Source organism: Eublepharis macularius, chromosome 12 (assembly GCF_028583425.1).
Source record: "Eublepharis macularius isolate TG4126 chromosome 12, MPM_Emac_v1.0, whole genome shotgun sequence".
NCBI lineage: Eukaryota > Metazoa > Chordata > Lepidosauria > Squamata > Eublepharidae > Eublepharis > Eublepharis macularius.
The window spans coordinates 63,404,859-63,425,850 of NC_072801.1; the positions used below are offsets into that span (position 1 = coordinate 63,404,859).

Genomic DNA, 20,992 nt, shown 5'->3' on the forward strand with positions numbered 1-20,992 from the left:
CTCCCCCTCGAGATATTTATTTAGTTTCATACTTTCCAAAGCACCGAGCACAACTCCGAAGGCAATGGTGGTGCGGGGCGGGGCTCATTTCACCTTTGCCGCACCATGGCACTAGAAATGCAACTTGCACCTCATGCTTTCCCATGAGATATAGAAGTAGGAACTGTCTTATGTGGAGGTCCATTTTTTTCAAACATTCCCTTTTAACAACAAAGCACAATTCATCCTTCTTTACATGGTGCTCAACTGCTCATCCCATGCACAATGCTGAGCAAAAACGGATCAGTGTTATGCACACAACTACATTTGCTGTTATTTTTTACAGTTCATTTTTTTGCATTTTTGTATTCCATATGGGTTCTTCTTGCTGATTGAAATGATTTCACTTGAAAGAGGAAAGGATTTGGGGGGGGGGGTCTGTTTCTCAGCATGGGACCAATCCAAGCCTTTCATGCTATTTACAATTTTGTTATTTTTTGAGGGTTCATCAACTATTATGAGTCCTAATACCAGTAAATATAAAGAAAGGGTGGGTGGGCAAGGGAGAAGGGACATGGTTAAATTATAAATGGCTACAGACTTTTGTATCAACGCATGAATCGAGTAAATAAACTCAGATGCATGAAAACCAGTGTCTTGTCTGTTTTTCCAGGAAACCTCCAGTGGCAGGGGATGTGGGTGGGTGGTCACTGTAATTCCTCCTTACTAAGGCTTTTTCCCCCTTAAAAAAAAGCAGTTTCCATAACCTGGAAAACCAAATTCTACAATTTAAGAAATGGAGATGGATTATATGCCATCATTTATTTTGCTTCTGCTACCTTAGAAAGCAATAGTTCTGCCTTGCCTTCTGGCCTAAGAAGTACAACCCAAGCGTTTAAGGGTTTTCTATAGCCATGTTGTTAGAAGCCTGAAACAAACAAAACCCAAAACTATACAAAGATCCTCACGCTGCTGAGTTTTGTATCAAGATTCCACCCAGTGTGTTATACATGCAAGAAATGCACTTCTCATGACAGCGAGTGCTTAAGGAAGGGGTGAAGATTATAGTTAACCGCATGAAGGCAAAACGAAAACGACACAACAGAAACACAGGGTTTTTTGCTCCTGCTTCAAGCAGGGAAAATTCAAAGGATAAGGGAATCAGAGATTTCCCCCCACACTGGGAAAAAGCAGTAGGTTAATCTTCCAGCTCTCTTGATATAAATGAGGGTTCTGTGTGATACTTTGAAGAATAACTGAGGAACTACTACATTGGACAGTTTCCAGTACACACCATGACCGATTGCAATGTTGGCTCTAAGTTTCCTTGCTCTCTTGTTAGTCCATATCACCTACAGCACTTCATTCAAGAGACCTTCCTAGTGGATTGTGCACTAGGTTAATTCTCACACACACTACTGGAACTCCTTTTTTCAGTGAGTCTTGTTCAGAAGAGCAAGATTTGGGTCCAGTAGCATCCCAGTATTCAAAATCCACTGGATAATCCAGTTATCTCTGCTCTCTTCCCGACAGATTTAAATCATTCACAAGTCACTCGGTATCTTTTTACTTAAACACTACGCATGTAACTTTTATTCTTGTTTCCACAGTCATTTATTAATTAAAGTCACTCTCTCCTGACTGGAATGCGGTTTGCAGACCTCTCAGATCAATCCTACTTAAGCCTCTCCATCTCTCAGTAGAAAAGAGCAAAAGTCCAGAAGCACCTATAAGACTAACAAAATTTGTGGTAGGGTATGAGCTTTTGGGAGTCACAGCTTGAGCTACCACAAATTTTGTTAGTCTTATAAGTGCTTCTGGACTCTTGCTCTTTTCTACTGCTATAGACAGACTAACATGGCTACCTGTTTAGATCTATCTTCATCTCTCAGTATTGTTAGACTTTTACCACTGAGCTAATAATAAAACTGTTTCTGGCCTATACCACTTATAAGCGAGGGAATCGTGTGTGACAGTGCTTACATATGAAGAATTTCCTGCAAGGCTAAGCTTGAACTCTGCAATTTTTAAAAAACTTTTAGGTGCAAGGAGATTGCCCTTCCATAACCATATTTAATAACAGAATAGCATCTAATTTCTGAAGTTGTACAGTAAAAAAAAATCACTGCCTTTATTTGCTGTTTGACCTACTTCACACAAAAAGGCAGAAGCATCCAAAAACACGAAACTGGCTGTGCAAACAGAAAAAGTGACTTGCCACAGATTACACACACTAGCCATGATTTAGAATCCGGGCTCAGAGCTCTCTAACCCTGCTGCAATAGGGCTTGATCATACTGGCCATTTCCACAAGGTTTTTTTGGCAAGGGTTTGATGTTGTTGGGAAGTAGGATTTCTCCCTGCTTCCCCACAGCACCATAGTGCATTTGTGCACCTCCCAGGGTTTCCCTGGCTTCTCCCCAACCTCTCTCAAACTTGCTATGCTCCCAAGTTTTGAGAAAGATTGTAGTAAAGCCTGGATGGCTGCCACATGGGTGGGAAAGTTTGGAAATCCCTGCACAAACAGCAGTCATTTTCCGTGACCCTGTAGAGGTCAAACCCCCTACTACCAGGACAGCTTTAAAAAAACCCCAGCAACTGAATATCTTTGTATTGATATAACAATGTGTACCAGCTTCTCTAAATTCCCAGATTTCATCAGAAAAGTCAGCCCCTAGCCTTTTTCATTGTGAAGAGATAAGGGGAAAGGTATAACTTAACAATGAAAGCGGCTAGAGAATTACTTTAAAAAAAAAGAAAGCTGGGGATTCAGAGAACCTGGAATATCATTGCAATGCTATATTAATATAAGAATATTCAATTGCCTATTTGTAAAAAAAATCTCTGGAAAATCCCTGGTAGCCCAGAAGAGGAGGGAACGGCTGCTGAAGGACTGGGGCAGGGAATCCTTTCCTGTGGAAGCCCCATGTTTGCTGTCTTGTGTTGGCAGCCGCAACAGCAATGGGGAAATCATGCAAGCCTGTTCCCATGTGGAAACGACCATTCTTTGCTGATAAATTCTAGGTTACAGTTAAATCATGAGCTGGGAACTGTTTTCAGCACACACTGATATCCTGGCTATTCTTCCAAATCTTTCTATCAGAGCATCTCAAAGACAACTAAATTCAGATACACGGATCACACAGTAATTTATTTTTAGCAACTCTCTGTTGAAAGAGAGATGCCTCTTATTGCACAAAGTCTTTTTAATTAAAAAAAGCACATACAAATTACATACAATTGGGGTTGTGAAGGTGTGGCAGTGCTATTGTGAAGGTTTTGCAAGGTAACACTGATCCCCTCCTGAAGGAGACGGTATGGGGCATTCAAGGGAAGCAAGGAAGAATAAATTACCAAGCTAAGCAGGTGTGCTCCCACTCCCCTCCTGAAGCTGAGGTGTGTGGCAAATTCAGTTCTTTGGCTCAATATACAATGATGATTCCTTCTATATGGCTACCAACTCTTAAATGCCTCTAAACCTGCCTCTTCTAATAAGGCTGTCCAATTCTGCTGCTATTGTCCATCCGTCTTTCCTACTGTCTGATCAGTACTCCTATGGCCAATATGAAGAATTAACTTCTTCAGGGGGAAAGAAAAGGAATCGAGAGATCCAAGATGGCCACCAAGTCACTGTAAACCTAGCCATCGCTGGAAAAAAGTTCATACAGGGGAATAGAACTATGAGGCAATAGGGCAACTTAAAGCGACTGCCTAAATTATTGAGGAAAGAGTAAAGGATCCTACCAGTTCAAACTTTGAGTCTCTACCATCTCTGGGAATGAGTGTAGACCCAGTAAGAGGACCTGGTTTCCAGTTATAGGCCCCTACGTCTGCTGCTGCCCAGAACAGCAACAGGAGAAATTGTGGGAACTAAACTTGTGGATCACATAACAGGAAGTGGCAGCACATGATGTCACTTCTGGCTATGCCACCAGCAGAGATGGTGCAGGGTCATACAACACGTTGCCCCACCCTCAAAAGCTCCTGGGGATTGCCAGTCTTCGGCTGGCAATCCTAACCCAGAGCCTCACAGAAAACAAATAAGAGAAACAAAGGTGAGTTATATCTTTGTCCCCAAAGTTGGGGACAAAGTTGGGGACAAAGTTGCAGGGCAGGCAACACTTGAATAAAGAAGGGAGAAATTACAGTAAACAAGGTGGCTGCCAACAGTAGTAATCATTTATCTCACAGCAGAGTCCTAGTGTACTCCTTAGAAAGTGTAAACACATGATTATGGGGGATGGAAGGAAATCAGCAGGTTTCAGTCATGGACAGTCTGAAATTGTATGTGAAGTGTCACAGCCAAAAGACTTGGCACTGCCGCCACAAAATGGCTCCTTCTCTATTCCCTCAGAGAAAACCAAAGCTATGTAGCAAATGCAGCCCAGGGGGGCAGACAAGGTAATTCAGTGAACACTGAATGGCCCCTATCATCAAGCATTTCTGTAGAAACATACAAGTTGTGTGGAAACATACTGTGAGAGCACCCCACCCCGGTCTCTTGTTAAAATGGATCCACAGTGGTCAAACTGAACTGCCAGATATAAGTCCAGGATAGTGCAAAATTGGATATGGGACCTTCTGAGGAAGTCACAAGTAAGGTTAATTAATAAAAGCATAGGATATTCATTTTCAAGCAAGGATAGTTAAAAGTAAATGGTTATGCCTACGCCCAGGTACATTTGGGAGAATTATTGGAAAGATATGCCTTCCTGCTTAAAGGGATACTTCTACCATATGTCTGGAAAACAGACAACTAGGCCAGGAAGCAACAGGGCCACTTTCATGAGTGAATTTTGTTCCACTGGTGAAGACACACCAGTGGTGTGCAAGGAACAGAACCATGAGGCCAAGATAAGCATTGATTTAGCAGCTCACAAAATGGTGGACCAAATTTCTCTCCATCAGCCCACAACTGAGGTAATTTCCTCCCGTTAGCCAATGATCCATAGAGAACAAAGCACTGTGGAAATGAAAGAAGCAGCCAGGAAGAACAGGATCTGTCCCACCCACATACAGCCACAAAACATTATTGCTGAGGGTGTGGGAGGGGGGACAAGTGTGAGAAGAGGTGTTGAACCAAGCAAGAACTACAGAACGACTGGAGTGGCTGATCTGAGACGAAACCCCATCCCATCATGGAAAGGATTGGCAGCTGGTCCCGGTGGAATCTTGAGAAGGGGAAATGATGCTCCTTCCCCTGCACCGTCTTCTTCAAAGACTACTTCCTCTTCGACCGTTCTGCAGCATCCAAAGCCGCCATATTGCATGAGGCAGAGATCAAGTGGACCAGGCTGATGAGACTCTTGGTGATGGCAATGGGGGTGGAAACCCACAGTATCAGGCGATAGAGACCCATGTGTCCTGGCAAGACTAGATGGTGCAAAGGGAACAAACGAAAGAGGCAGATGCTTCCCAGCCTTCACTTGCCCTGCCATTCCATCCCACCATCCCCTACACTGTCTCCACTCCGCATACTCACTTTCTGGCCCTTCCCCGAAGCACAGCAAATACAGCATACAGTAGAAGAGCTCATTGCCAGCACACATGATGAAGAGAACGGTCTGAAAGGAGGAGGAAAAAGAGGTTGTTAGGCAAACCAGACTCAGAAAAAGAACCATAAAGGAAGTGGCCGGGGTTGATATTCTGTATGTGCTTGCACACCAGAACAGAAGATGTCAACGATGCCGTTTGAAACATTCCCCACCATTCCCTCCCCCTGAGGCCTGCAGGTGGTGCTTTTTCTAAGCCAGCCTTATTGGAAATCAAGTAGGCAGCGGCCCAAGACTGAACATTCTTGGAAGTCACCCCTAGACAGCGTAAATCCCTTCTAACTCTTCTCTTTGAAGCTACCAGTGATGTGATCTTTGGGAAGACTTTTTGTACAAGGCAAGCTATTAACTGCACTGACTTAAAAAAAAAAGCGGATCTTTTTATTGCAACTTTTTAAAAAATCCTGATTGCTGCTTGTCAGGTATTTTTATATGGTGATTTTTTTCTTTTACTATTGGCACTTATGTGGCTTTATTGTATACGTATGGATGTTTTGTACTTTCTGGGTTTCTACTTCAGTATTGTAATCCCTTACTCATCAAGATGGGATAGAAATAATCCAAACAATCTGAAGGCGCTCAGCACCGCCCCTTCAAGAAGAAGGAAGTTATCCCCTGTAACTTTTATGGGAGAGAGACCACAATCCTAGAGAGAAGGCCTATTCTTGCCAGCCGCTAGATCAGTTGGGAAGAACTACGTTTCCCATCATGCACTGAATATTGCTGTGTATTATTAATGCAACTTGTGCAATATCAGAAGTATTGTACACACACTGTATACACAGAATCAATAGTACATACTAAAAAGGATTCGTTTATGTTAGGACAGGAAAGATCCTCTAATATTAGGGCATTTCTTATTCCAATACAGAATAAATCATTTCCAGTTTTGTTTAACTTCTATTCTTTTGCTGTCCTTCTTTTACCAAGTATGGGGTTACTTAACTCATTATTGCCAGCTCCCATAACTTTGTACGCCCATCTCTTATTTTAGGGGTTTCGCTATTTTATATACGTTAGTTTTGTGGAACAACAAAAACACCTCTTTTTTTGCATACATCTTTTTGAATATATTAGCAAATTATTTTAGGAACCCCCCTCAATTTTCTTTTTAAAGTAAATCATCCTTCTTTCCACATACAGAGGAGAAAGAGAGGAGGACCCACTCAGAGGTGGTGGTGGTGGAGTCTTCCTTTCGCTTTTCAGCAGCTACGGTAATAAGGTAGGATGGTAAAGGGTAAGCGTGGGGAGAGACTGGAGATGCGCAGTGAGATGGGGAGAAAAGGAGGAAAGAGTTTAAGTAGGACTCACCCGGGAGTTGTAATATATCCGGAGGATCCAATTCCCAGATAAATCAATGCTCTTGTGACTCTCTCCACCTTTCACCACTGTGCTGGAAGAAGCAGAGGCAGAAGTGAAAGCAGGAATTCAAAGCGCTGGTCTTTCTTCACAGCCACCTTCCAAACCCTTCCTAAATCTCTCCTTCCATTGATTTCTCCCCAGTGAATCTCCCCTTCCATCTGCTTCTCAACAAGCCATTTGCAGAGCCATCAGGACTGTGTGTGCCTTTTTAAAAAAATCAAAACTCTTTACCAAGAAAAATTGAAATTAGACAACTTGTATAAAGAAGTGTTCACCTCGGTTTCTCCCTAACTTGCTCATTTTCAGGATAAAAAAATAATTGACCTTCTCAGCATTTATCCAGCACTTTAAAGGAGTTTAAAAGACATGCATGTACATCATGTGGGAATCTTTACAATGACCCTGGAAGGTAGGGCAGTATTATTAACCCACCCACATTGCAGATGGAAGCAGGCTGAAGTTAAGCCATTCTTCTAAGGTACCTTTTTCAGATGTGGAATTTGAGCCAGGGACTACCTAATTCATAGCCCTCCTCTGCATATTCTTTCTTTTAAATGTTCAACAGCATTCCAAAATGCATTTTCCCCAACCTGCCTTCTGAAACAGTGAAGCCCAAGAAAGACTGTACCACGTGGGTTTTGTGCATATTGGAACAAATTCACAATCGAAAGCAAATCTCAAAGGCCAGAAGTACTCAGGGCTAAGCTGGCTTGTCAGATCACGAACAATCCCAGCAAGAAGGAACTCTCAAGAGTCATGACCTCCATCGCATTCTTCTCCCCCAGTTGATACCTGTGGAGGTGGAGCCAATGGGAGGCCACATCGAGGCTCATGCTGAGTTGAAACAAGAGGGCAGATTCAGGGTACAGCATGGCTAGGTTCACCAACAGGCACATGGTGGCACAGCGGTCAGTCAACATGTCCAGCATGGCGCCGAATCGGGTGCCTGGAAGAATGGTCATACGTTAAGAAAGAAAAGGTACGGGGGGGGGGGACTGAGCTCTCCTTGTACTCTTTCTGATGTACTTCCTTAAGCATCAGCTCTAGAAATTAAGCATTAGAAAAAGAAAACCTAGAAATGGTACTGTAGGGACCCCAAGCTGTACAGAATACCCATCCCCACAATGAGAGTTTTTTTAAAAAAGAAAACAGTGCCAGTACTCATATATACATTTTTGTTTTACTGTGATTTTTCATTCTTAAGTCTGTTTTTATAGTGTACGCCCTATGGGCAGTTAAACTTGAATAAACTTGAATGATCATTGCACTGTTTCCACCCATTTCCCTTCAGGACTTGGGAAATCCCACCTTCCAATGGTGCTAGTACTCAATACTGGTAAGGATCACCACAACAGATCCCTGCCCAGGATCAATGTCGGCACTGTGTTTAATCAAAATTAGCATAAGATAAACATGAATTAAGTGTTCAAAATTATTCAGAGGTATGCTACTATAGGGAGAGCGTGCCCTGAGGTAAATTTCTTACGTGCTCAAACAACTCTGCAGAAATAGGCCCAACGTTGTTGTCATCAGCTCACAGGTTTGAAAGGGGAGGGGAGACGACCAAGCGAGAGTAGCTTGCCTAGAGCCACCTAGCGAATTCACAGCAGAACTTACATCCCTGGATTCCATGGTTTACACTCATTACCAACAAGCCCTGCCAGTTCTTAAAATAAATTCAAGAAAAACTGGGCGGTCTGATGATGACAAGCCTGTTCCATCCATACCCTGGGGAAGAAATTGCCAGCTGGCACATACCTGGCTGCAGCACAGCCTAGCCTACCTTGGTTAAGGGCCCGTGCTGCGTGGCCATCGAAAGCATCAAGGAAGCCACTCAGCAGGTAGAAGAAAGATGCTGTCAAGTGGGACGTTGGCATGAAATAGAAAGCAATGAACGCGAAGATTATGCGGGCATAACCTGCAAAGGAGAAGTGGGGGGAGACAGGGTCCTTGAATCATCCGTCCCAAATTTCAGCCCTTTCTCCAATCTCAACTGATCCATTGCTTCTCCCAAAGTCTACCCTCTTGTTTTCCAGCCACAAGACCAGGGCCAGCGCATCCATAGAGGCAGGTCAAGCAGCCGCCTCGAGCGCTGAGGCGTCGGAGGGGGCGCTGGGGCCGGGGCAGCGCTGGAGGGCTGGGAAGCCACTCGGATGCTGCCCCAAATGCCTGCCTTGCTTGGCCCGCAGCTGCTGCAGCCTCCCAGCCCTCCCGTTCAGGTGCCCCGTGATCCCAGCTGGGCGCAGCAGGCGGCCGGGGCGGTGCGTGGAGCAACTGAGTGGGACGGCTGGGAGGACGCATGCACGCCATCCCAGCTGCCTGCCACGTGATGTCATCACGCAGTCCAGGTGTGCGCATGTGCAGGCAACAACCGTCCTGAAACTGCCCCCCAGCCTCAGGCGCCAGAAAACCTGGCACCGGGCCTGCACAAGACACACGGTATTCAAACTGTGGCTTGTAATTCTATGTTCCGTGTATGGTGCTGAAGAAATGGGGAATTGTATTCCTCATCAAGGCTGCCCCCAGACTCGCCCACAAACCCAGCCCAAATATCATACGGAAACAGACGGCATGACCTGCTTTTCATTATGCTTCAGGGCCCCTGGGACTTTGTACACCTCCCTCTTCCTCTCAGTGCCTTTCCTTTTCCTTATGGGATGGAAAGCAGCAGCAAAAGTGGGCAGGCCAGCTCTGATCAGAGAGACGGGTGGCCCAGCACTCCTCTCCATCTTTGCTACCGCCTTTCAGCTGCAGTTGCGGGTCAAGAAATGGGCAGAACAGGATCAGGTCAGCATAAGAGAAAGACAAAGAAGCAGATCCAAGCAACAGGCTGTAAAATAGGGTTGCCCGCTCTGAGATGGGGAATACCTGGAGATTTGGGGAGGAGGGCAGCTTGGAGAATTTCTGGAGATTTGGGGGATGGAGCCTGGAGAGGGCAGGGACCTCACTAGGGCACAATGCCAGAGTCCACAGACGGATCACTGTTGCCTGGAGATCAGTTGTAATTCCAGGAACTCTCCAGCCACCATCTGCCGGTTATCCGCCCTATTAAAAGCACTCCTGTGGTTCAGACCAAAGACCTGCCTCAGCCAAGGAACGGGCTGGGCCAGGCCGAGGGAGCCGACGAGTGAGGCGCGCAGGCAACAAGCGGCTCTTCTCGTTCCTCTGGGGTTTGGAGGATCCCCGTTGCAGAAGCAGCACATTAACACCAGCCCCCAAATGCAATCAGAGAAAAACCTGCATTTTTAATTGACGTTCTTTATAGTCTGCCTTTCTCGCGGAGACTCAAGGCGGATCACACAGCGCGAGTCAATACAATCAATGGCCGGGACATACAACAGGGCAGGGATGATGTATGATACAGTTCAACTTTGGTCTAAGGGATTTTTAAAAATGTAATCAGACAATTTTGGAAATGCAGGCCTTGCTTCGAGACCTCCCCCAGCCAAGCACTCCCCGCCCCCATTACCTACCGATGAGGTTGGGCACGAAGAGGAAAATGTTCTCTTGTTTCATCCTGGGGGCCGCGTTGAGATCCGCGCCGTCCTGCAAACCGTGCCCAGCCCCAGAGTCCAAGGCAAGATTTAGAGCGCGCAACTGCCTCGCCTACAACACACACCCTTCCCAAGAGCCCTGCCTTCCAGCTGCTTTTACTCTAATGCACCCACAACCCTCGCCTCGCCCTCCAGGAGTCCGGGCTCTCCTCGCTGTCTTTCCCCCCCCAATGCACCAGCTTCGGTCCGCTTTCTGCAATCTTCAGCGGCTCTTATACAGGTTGGAAGCGGGAGACCTCGGCTGTCACTTTAAAAGCCCTTATGATTCACCGCTCTCTGCTAGTTTGGACTGTACCAGAAGAAACAAAAAAGGGGGGGCTACTTTAAAAATATATTAAAATTTAAAAGCTTAGAGAAGAGAATGCCACCACAAAGCGCCCATTGTTTCCCCCTACTCTTTTCCTACGCGCAGAATGTTACACGCCGCCACCTCCCCCAGCAGCCATTTCCGGAAATACATTTCCACCCCTGCCTTCTGATTTGGTTTAGCCCAACCACAGAGGAGAAATAGACTTCAGACTAGAGAGGTTACTCCTCCCCTCCCCTCTTCATTTTCTTATCCCTGGAAGTTAACTTGCTCATAGAGTTCTCGGAGGACTGGCGATAGACAGGCCCCACTTGTCGGAAGCGCTGAAGCCCAAAGGATGGCAGCCGTTTTGGACCCGCCTCTACTCGTATTAACCAGGCGGAGGAATCCGTTTAGCCAATTGGAAACTATGGGAGGAGGAAGGAAATGACATTTCCCATATGAAAGGGTGGCGGATCCCGGTCATAGAGTACCTTTGACACTGTTATGTGGATATGTTTGTGGCAGTTAGGGATGCCATTCTCCAGGTGGGGGCCTCGCGATCGCCTGGAATATCAATTCATCGCTGGCTGACAGAGGTCAGTTCCCCTGGGGAAAATGGCTGCTTTGGAGGGTGAACTCCATGGCATTATACCCTGCTTTAGTCCCTTCCCTCCTTTGCTTTCTTCAGGCCCCCTCAATAAATCTTCAGGAATTTTCCGGTCTGGATTTGGCAACCTTAATGGCAGTATTACTATGATGATAGGAAACGCTCATCATGGCTAAACAGTAAAGCATGTGCATTGTGCGCAGAAAGTTCACTCCTTAACAATCTTTCAAAGCACCTCTTGGTAAAGCTTTTTTGCCCCTGGAACATTGGAGGATCCATGTTCACAAGTTACAATGAACACATGTACAGTTTGTATACAGTGTACACCTGATTTTTTCTTTATATATGTGTTGCGTTGAGTAATTCTCATTTTATATTCAATGCATGTGTGCTTGAAACCCTACATTTATCCAGATGTTGGTCCCCCGTTTCATTTGTGAAATGAATGGATGTTTGCTCATTCTTACAAATACATGTATGCATGTACATGCAAGATGTGTGTTCCCTGTAACGTGTGAACAAAGCTACTGTTCATGTTAATTGGAGCAGATGGCCCACCTAACTCAGTGGAAGACAGCTTTCTGGAGGATGTTGCAACCTAATGAAATTGCTACATTACATTTACCAAGAGGATGGCTACCATTCATAACATCTGGAGAGTTAACATAAAAAAGTTTAGCTTTAAGAGCGGGCAATCATTTTTTGCAAAATTAAGGTTTTGGTTTTTTTTAAACCCATGTTTCATTTGCAAACACTATGAAATTCACAATATTATTGGAATCAAAATAATTTTTCTCTCTTTTTAAAAAATGAATAGAGATGGAATTTCCTACATCTATTTTTGCTGGCAGCGCTGGTATAATGGCGATGAGGTACTAACTAGTAAAATATCTCAACCTCTAATTTCCTTTTAAGCGTTTTGCTTTAGTGAAGTAATGATGGCCAAGCAAGTGATTAAATACATTTTACTATGTTGTCTTGGTCTCTCAACATGATCATATATAGAAGCTTTTTTAAAAAAACACACAATCCAGTGAAACTTTTAGGCTGGGAGAGATGGTGACCCAGTGAACTTCATGTCTGAACAGGGATTTGAACCTATACCTTTCCAGTCCAACTATTTTCATTACACCACATAGATCACAGCTGATTTTTATTGCTTAGAAATCATTATGATTTAGAAAGGTCCCTGTAATACCAGGAAACAGCAAGGTAATATTATTATATGTTACTATTTTGCACATTCTATTGGGGTACTAAGAGAGCAAGGATTGTGTAGGAGGGAGAATTCCACCAAGTGTGGTAGGCGAAACAAGAAAGTAAGGCTGAATTTGCCTTAGCTCTGCAGGAGCCCACTAAAGGGTCTGAATTTTGACAAACATACACTCATACCCCTTACCGGGGGAAACATATTGGACTAAGACAATTGAGAATGGAGAAATCGGTACTCCTTTATTTCAATTAAATGACCCAGGCAGCAGATGTACTGTCATTTTGTGTTGCTGCCTTCTCATCAACAGACACTCTGGCTATATGTCATTTGACTAATATATGCAAAAGAGCAATGGCCTGGGTATTTTTGGTTTGTTTAATTTTAATTTTATGGAAATGTTTTGGAAGAGGTGGCAACTTTAGCTGCTTGAATGGTTCTTCCAGACCATCATGGACAGGAGTTGACCCCTTGGCAATAGTACTTCTTAACCCAGCTCCAACAGTTCCCTTGGAACTAATTATGCAGGGATGTTTACAGCGCAATCCTGGGGTAGGGGGGCGGGGAGTGTGACTCGGAGCCGATTGGATGCTACACCTGTGACTCTCCAATATATGCTTGATGTGTCAGTGCAGCATTCTGGCCACTAGCACAGCCCTGCCCCAGCCACATGTTGGCAGATCATCAGTGAAACCTGCTGCACTAGTGAGAGAAGAGTCAGACCAGGGGAGACATAGTGGAAGTTACTTGACTCCTTAAGCTGCTTCAGCCTGGTAACATTCCCTAGAAATGATAAAAAGTTATCCCATCAAAAATTATACTGACCTACTGGAACCAAGGCTGCACCAAGCCAGCCAAACTCACAACCCTGGCTAAGCAGTCATGTGAGCCACAAAGGAAAGTAGGCCCAAACACAGTCCAGAACACCATTATGATGACGCTTGGGAAGCTGCAGCAGGGGACCCTGGGGCAGGCAGCAGCACAACGCCACACGTGCACATTTTTTAGGCTAGCTGTCATGGGCGTGATACCCATGATCTTCCAAGGAAACCACTCTCTGAAGGTGGCAGTTGCATTGCTGCCCCAAGGAACTGCCCTTCACCTAGGCCTGGCCCCACCCTAACCAAGTCCATCCCCAATGTTCACATCCGTGCATCCCCCCCCCCAGAACCTCCATCAGCCGCCCCTCCAGGTACCTGTCTGCCACTCTTGATGCCAGACACCCAGTGGCCCTGAGACCCCTGTGCGTGTAGCCACACCTCTCCAGCAGATACCACCAACTACGTGGAGGATGACTGGAGTACTAGATAAACCCCAGGCATGGAGGCCTCACCAGGCCAAACTGCAGGACTCTGCTGCTCTGGGATGCCTCGAGCAGACAGGGGTTAGCTGCCAGCTGAGCATTTCCACCACCACACTTCTATGCGATCTGTTTCCTCTACAGGTGGCAATATTCCATCCACCTGCTGCTGGATGCAGGAACCATCCAGGGCAGCTCCATGATGCCCCCCCTCCCCGGAAGCCCCTCCCGGCCAGGCCCCAGCTCTTTGCCCACACCTCATGGTCCCAGTTCCCCCAGAGCTGCCTCAAGGAGATGGTGGTGGCCTGGGCCATGCTTCCGTGAGTACCAGATATACACATGCATTATGAACCAATAAACGTTACTCAGAACACAACATAACAAAGAGTGTACTATGACATAGAGGTACAACCGTAAAAGAGGGGGGAAGACTAAAAGTTAATATAGTCCTTGGCCACATGGGCACCAGCCATCGGGTAGGCCATTGTGGCTACAGAACTCCCTGCCTGGCAATACACTTTGTGCACTGTGGAGTTCCTGGGCCAGTCCTGGGTGCTGCGGCTGCAGTGATTCCCCAGGGGAGTGTCGAACTCAGAACCAGTTCCAGGCCCCTGGGCACAGGCCCCGTGGCCAGCACAGTGCATCCTGCACGCTTTCTTCCAAGTGGGCAGAGATCAAGGGGGAGTGGCTGGAGACCCGCCACAAGTGGAGGGATGCTGTGTCCCCGGGTAAGCCATGCTTGGAGGGGCTGGCAGGGACTCTGGGGGTGGCTGCTAGGCACCTGGAGCACCTTGTGGTGCTCACTAGGAATGTGGAAGGCAGGCAGTCATGCGCGGAGTTGCTTCCGGGGGAACCTGTGGGCAGCGATCCATGGTCTTGCGCCAGCCCCTGCTCCTGCAGCCCTCCTCCTACTCTGCCAGCAGTGAGAATGGCCTGAGACGAGCCTTGGCATGGCAGCCATACTCCTGGGCACCCGTGCCTGGCCCTATTTCCTTTTGGCTGTCCCCAAGCCACTTGCAGTGCGGTTGCCCCTTTACATGACATGGAGCGTACTCCTGAGTGGCCCTGATTCAGATCACTCTTGCATTGTGGGGTGGAGGGATCCCTCCCTTTTCCCCACGGCTGCCCCGGTTCTGTCTGGCTGGAATCGGTGCCTTTCAGGCCCTGTGATGGGGTTTTTCCCCCTGTCCAACACAGCCTTGCTGTTGCACCCCTGCGATGCCCTGTGCTGGGGATGCTAAGGTGGTTGCGGCCCAGACAGCCCTCCTACAAAGTTCTCATCCGACCCTGGGCCTGTGCTGGAACCCTTTAGGGAAAAGATTGGGGGTGCTGTTGTTGAGCCAATGGCCAGCCGCCTGCACCCTGGCAGCCCTCAGGATTGCGCTGTTAATCGGTGAGAGATGCTTAACCCTTCGCCCTGCCCGGCCATCCGGGTCTTGGCAGGGGAGGGCAAGAGGAATGGGGTTTAAGCCATGTCTTTATTATGGTTTCTGTGAATACATGGGGGGGCTGGGGGAAGAGTCAGGTTATCCAGTGTCCTTAGCCGAGTTCTCCGACTGGTCAGTGTCGCTGTCCGAATTCCCCCGCTGAGGCTGATCCTTGCGTCGGGTCACTTTACTCAGGAACTTGCCTGACCCACCCTGGCGGGAGGGGCAGCAGATCAGGGGCTGTAGTGTAGGGAGGGGAGGAAATGAGAAGCAATGCACAGGTCCAAAGCCCCCAACTTTGATGCTGAAACCTGTTCTGTCTCCTGTTTAGTGCTGTCACTGGTTTTCTAACAGAGAACGTGGAGGTTTATGGAGCCCTAGGTGCAAATAGGGATGGAGCAGTTAAGCCAGGTTGCAGGAAGTGTGATGTGTAGGATTGCCATATCTCAGGGGGAGGCACAAATGGCTATTGCTCTTTTACATACATTCACTTATTGAGTTCATTTACTTCATTTATACCCCACTTTTCTCCCCAATGGGAATCCAAAGTGTCTTACAACATTCTTCCCTCCTCCATTTTATCCTCCGAACAACCTTGTGAAGTAGGTTAGGCTGAGTGTGTGACTGGTCCAAGGTCACCCAATGCACTACCAGGGCAGAGTGGAGATTCAGACCTGGGTCTCTCAGGTACTAGTCTAGCACTCTTCATTTTAAAAATGTGGAGCGCAAACTCCATCCCATAGCTCATGGAAATATAAAATGGATGAATTGGATGATAGCCCTTAAGCCTGTGAAAACAAATAGAGCAGAAGCCTGTGATGAAAAGATGACCTCAGGAATGGTATTGTGAAAACCCACCCTCCTGTCTTCCTTTCTCTGCCTGCCAGTGGTGGTTTGATGTATTTTATGCATGTTTTGGCGTGTACACAAGGTTTCTGTGCCTTTAATAATTGCCTAGATGATGACATGGCTTGGTGAGACACAAAAAGCTGCACCTTCTGGAATTCCTTCTTCTACACAGGGCTTTTTTTCAGCTGGAACGCGGTGGAATAGAGTTCCGGCACCTCTTGAAAATGGTCACATGGCTGGTGGCCTCGCCCCCTGATCTCCAGACAGGGGGGAGTTTAGACCACTCTCTGTGCTGCACGGCACGGAGGGCAATCTAAACTCCCCTCTGTCTGGAGATCAGGGGGGGCGGGGCCACCGACCATGTGACCATTTTCACCGAGGGCAATTTAAACTTTAAAAAACTCCCCCCTTGTTCCAGCTGACCCAAAGCAATGTCATTGTGCTGTCCTGAGTTCCACCACTGAGTTCCACCACCTCTTTTCCCAGAAAAAAGTCCTGCTTCTACATATTTATGCAAGGTGAGAGCCACCATGCTGGAGGGGACAGGGCACTGGGCAGACACACAATTCAAAACCTCCCTTCAAGACATGAAGCTTTCTGGGTGACCTTGAGCCAGTAGCCCTCTTTCAACTTATCCTACCTTGTAGGGCTGTTGTGAAGACAAAAATGGGGGGAAATCCCGCACTGCCATAAATTTCTTGGAGGAAGGTAATTTTATGCAGTAATTAAAAATAAATTATTACAAGAATCTGGTCTTCCTTATCATTGGGTCACCCTATCTCCAGTACTCATCGCCAGGAAAAGGGTCATATTTCTGCTCCAAAGTCACCCGTGATCAAGGAAGGTGACATTTTGCACCTTGCTTAATCTGTATGAGTTTTCTTCCTGCTTCTGCTAATCCCAGAGAGGGGCAAAGAGCTATATGAGGCATAAAGACTGATCCCCAGAATGTCTGCCAGGCTTCAGAGATTTCATGATGCATTTCCTCCTGGCTTTCAAGGGATTCTTGAGACCTGCTGGATTCTGCATTCTGCAATTTGCTTGCTTAGTTGCAGAATGAGCACAATCCTCATTCCACTTGCCTGGAGTGGAAAATGATAGACCCTGTCTGTGGCTGGGACTCCATCCTCCTTCTGCCTTGCAGATTCCATCTCTCTCTGTTGTCTGCCCCCTCCTTGATGGCTTATAAAGGCAGAAGTCAACCTGTAAGAGTTTCCCGTCATTTCATCCCCATGCCAAGGACAGCTGTCTCGGTTGATTTGTGCCTGTTAGCATGCACAACCACCACAACCCTCTCCCGACTGCCTCTCCTGCCATTTCCTCTCCAGTTTCCTATGCCTGGCAGATCAGTACCTGAATGGTATTGAGGTCCTCCTCGGACACCAGTGGGGAAAGTCCCTCCATGCCAGCTGAGGGGGACCGCCGGGGTGAACGGCGACGCTGAGTCATATATGTGCCCCCCATCTGATCTTCTAGAAGTACTGTCTCCACCTGGTAAAAGGAAAGAAGGAATAGGCCTGGGGAACTTTGGAAGATATTGAAGGGGTTATAAAAACAGCTGCCCTGATCCAGATAGCCAAGGCAAGCCAATCTTGTCAGATTTCAGACGCTAAGCAGGATTGGCCTTGGTTAATTATTGGATGGGAGACCTGCAAAGAAGACTAGTGTTGCTATGCAGAGGAAGACAACGGTAAACCACTTTTGTCAGTCTCTTGACAAACCCTCCTACATAGGAGTGGCTAAAGGCAACAGCATATCCTACTTTTAATGCCACGTCTCAGCATTCAGCCATACTAACCATGACTGTCATATGACTAAGCAAAGCATACCATGCCATACCAGTGCTAAGTACCATGGAACTAAGTGTGCATAGGACTGCAACTTTAGTTGAATGACTGCGAGAGTTATTGATGGATTAAACAATTCCATCTGTACAAATTGCATGTGAGAAAAAGCAACAGTTTGAAAAAAAAGGACACTTTAGGTGGTGCCTATGCATGTCTCAGCAGGCACTATCTTAGTACGGGAATGCCTCTTCTATGTCTTGTCATCTGGGGCTTTCATCAGTACTTGCATTAAAAATAATTTGAATGTTTAAAAATTTTCTGTTTTTCCCCTCTTTCTTTCGTCTGTAATCTGTCTTTAGTCCCAGTGTGAAAGGTGGGCTATACATAAGCTAAACAAACAAATAATCTGGGGCCCCCATTTGGCCAATCAAAACATTTTAACCTATTAGTCAGTAAATAGACAAATGCGCCAGCTCTAGTCATCCCAAATTCCAGAGCAGTAACTGCATTAATCTGTCGCATCATAATCAACATAGAAATATGTAGATCCTTACTTTATTTTTATTTATCTATTCACTTCATTTATATGCCACTTTTCTCCCCGGGAGGGACCCAAAGTGGCTCACAACATTCTCCTCACCTCCGTTTCCCCCTGCGATAACCCTGTGAGGTGAGGTGGGTTAGGCTGAGCATGTGTGACTGGTCCTAGGTCGCCCAGCCAGTCTCCATGGCAGAGCGGGGATTTGATCCTGGGTTTCCCAGATTCAGGACTTAACATTCCAACTATTAAACTGCGCTGGCTAAGAATTGTAGCATAAGCTTTCAAGAACTGCAGCTTAAGACTCAGTTTGGTGTAGTGGTTAAGAGCATGGGACTCTGGAGAATTAATCTAATCTGTGGGGATAATAATGACATACTTTGTAAACCACTCTGAGTGGGCATTAAGTCATCCTGAAGGGCGGTATATAGATCGAATGTTGTTATTCTTACATGCAGGGCTTTTTTTCTGGGGAAAGAGGTGGTGGAAATCAGTGGGTTGCCCTAGGAGAAAATGGTCACATGGCAGGTGGCCCCGCTCCCTGATCTCCAGACAGAGGGGAGTTTAGATTGTCCTCCGCCTAAGCTCCCCTCTGTCTGGAGATCAGGGGGCGGGGCCACCTGCCATGTGACCATTTTCAAGAGGTTCTGCAACTCCGTTCCCCTGCGTTCCCCCTGAAAAAAAGCCCTGCTTACATGACGTATATCCTTCATGTAGACACACACACATATATAGGTAGGATTTTAAAAAATATTGGTTTAAGAGAAAAGCTGTTTCTTGCAAATTCACTCAAACTCCAAAAGAAGGGGGAAGTGCAGTACTCCACCATTGTCACAATATGGTATCTCTATATATCTACCAACTGAGGATCACTCTTTAAACCATTTACATCATACCATTCGGCTAATGGCGCCTGAGTCAGCTAGCAACAAATAAAAGAAAAAAAAGGTTGTCCTGGGAATAACTGACAAGAGGGCCTTTATGAAAGGCACTGTCCTTCTGTGCCTCTTCCTGTCCTTCTAAACATAATTGGGATAGCCATTTCTAGTACAAAGTCAGCGAGAGAAGAACCCCAGTGGGGAGAAATCACATCAGGGAAGTCTAAAGCTGGGAGGGAAAGAGAGTCAAAGAGGTTCGTTAACAGCAGGGCTTTTTTTCAGCTGGAATGCGGTGGAATGGAGTTCCAGCACCTCTTGAAAATGGTCACATGGCCGGTGGCCCCGCCCCCTGATCTCCAGACAGAGGGGAGTTTAGATCGCCCTCCGCGGTGCGGCGTGGAGGGCAATCTAAACTCCCCTTTGTTTGGAGATCAGGGAGCGGGGCCACCGGCCATGTGACCATTTTCACCAAGGGCAATTTAAACTTTAAAAAACTCCCCCCTTGTTCCAGCTGACCCAAAGTGCGGTACTGAGTTCCACCACCTCTTTTCCCAGAAAAAAAGCCCTGGTTAACAGCAAACTTTAAAAAGCTGCCAGAATCTGATGCAGCTGCTCTGGGTCTAGTGAAGGCATCCTGGCGTGCATAGAGAGGTGGATCCAACTAAGGAGGCTTCCTCCAATTTAGGTGGCTCTTCCTTTAGTGGAAGAGTCACTTAAGCTGGAGGAAAGCTTTGAGCCTGAGTCCAGAGGAAAGGTGGGGCCTAATATTTTAATACATAAATAAATCTTACTCAAGGATAGAATAGGAGTAAGATTGCCATTCCCCCGCTGGCAGCACTTCTTGCTGCCAGGGGAGGAGGAAATGGGAGGATTAGGGGCAGCATCCTGATGCACTGATGTCACTTCCCTCACTCCCAGAAGTGACATCAACATGACACTGGGGACATTCTGGTGTTTAGGCAAAACTCTATCAAAACCATACTGTTTTGTGTAAATACCAGAGTGTCCCTGGAGTCCCCCGCCCCCGGCAACAAGTTGATGTCACTTCTGGGTGCATGGGGAGTGATGACAGCACGTAGCCAGCGACATAATGACATCACCAGTGCGCCTCTCTCCCCACATGACCTGGTAGGTGTACCATCTGGTTTTCAGGGGGACCTGGAATCCCTACATAGGGGTAGGATCCACCCCACTATTATACCTACCCAAAAATTAAGCATCTGACATTAGGCTCTAGTCCACAGAAGATTATGCCATGATATATTAGCTGGGAGCAACAAGATTCCTTGTTTGCTTTTGTAGTAGTAAAAGAAGCATGTCTTTGAGCTGGTGTGCCATGTTTCCTCCTCTCAATCCCATGCTAAGCTGTTATGAACTCTCTTCACCCTGCATAACCTAGTCTGAAGGAACAGGCCTTCCAGCCCTGGTACCTCTTCTAGAAGTTAACTACCAGATTTGGGGGGGGGGAGGGGGGACATACTTGTTTGTGGCGTGAAGGGTTTCGCCCTCGGATCTGCAGAGACCGGCTCTCCTCTTCATCTGTCACATCCTCATCCTGCTATGGGAGAAAAGAGAAGGACGGATTGATGTGGCGCCCCCACTGTGTTCCGGGACGAGAGGATCCAGTATGCCTCAGCAGGAGACTCACTGCCAAACCATG

General features: G+C 46.7%; 1 protein-coding gene across 2 annotated transcripts; it reads right to left on the reverse strand.

Moving 5' to 3' along the window:
- Positions 1-3,111: 3,111 nt before the first annotated feature.
- Positions 3,112-10,878, reverse strand: CDIPT (CDP-diacylglycerol--inositol 3-phosphatidyltransferase). Of its 2 annotated transcripts, XM_054995006.1 has the most exons (6): positions 10,367-10,878; positions 8,677-8,811; positions 7,686-7,839; positions 6,843-6,924; positions 5,462-5,543; positions 3,112-5,352 (listed from the first exon to the last, which is right to left on the reverse strand). In XM_054995006.1, the coding sequence occupies exons 1-6, from the start codon at positions 10,407-10,409 to the stop codon at positions 5,201-5,203; spliced, it is 648 nt and encodes a 215-aa protein (XP_054850981.1). In that variant the 5' UTR covers positions 10,410-10,878; the 3' UTR covers positions 3,112-5,200. The 2 variants fall into 2 exon arrangements, with proteins under 2 accessions (XP_054850981.1, XP_054850982.1); XM_054995007.1 differs by lacking the exon at positions 8,677-8,811.
- Between the last annotated feature and the right edge of the window lie 10,114 nt (positions 10,879-20,992).

Coding starts and splice junctions, on each gene's coding strand:
- CDIPT (XM_054995006.1), bottom strand. CDS start 10,409: ATGAAACAAGAGAACATTTTCCTCTTCGTGCCCAACCTCATCG. Junction 6,925..7,685: donor CATTGGCTCCACCTCCACAG/GTATCAACTGGG, acceptor TGCTTCTTCCAG/CACAGTGGTGAAAGGTGGAG. Junction 5,353..5,461: donor CTTCGGGGAAGGGCCAGAAA/GTGAGTATGCGG, acceptor TGCACCATCTAG/TCTTGCCAGGACACATGGGT.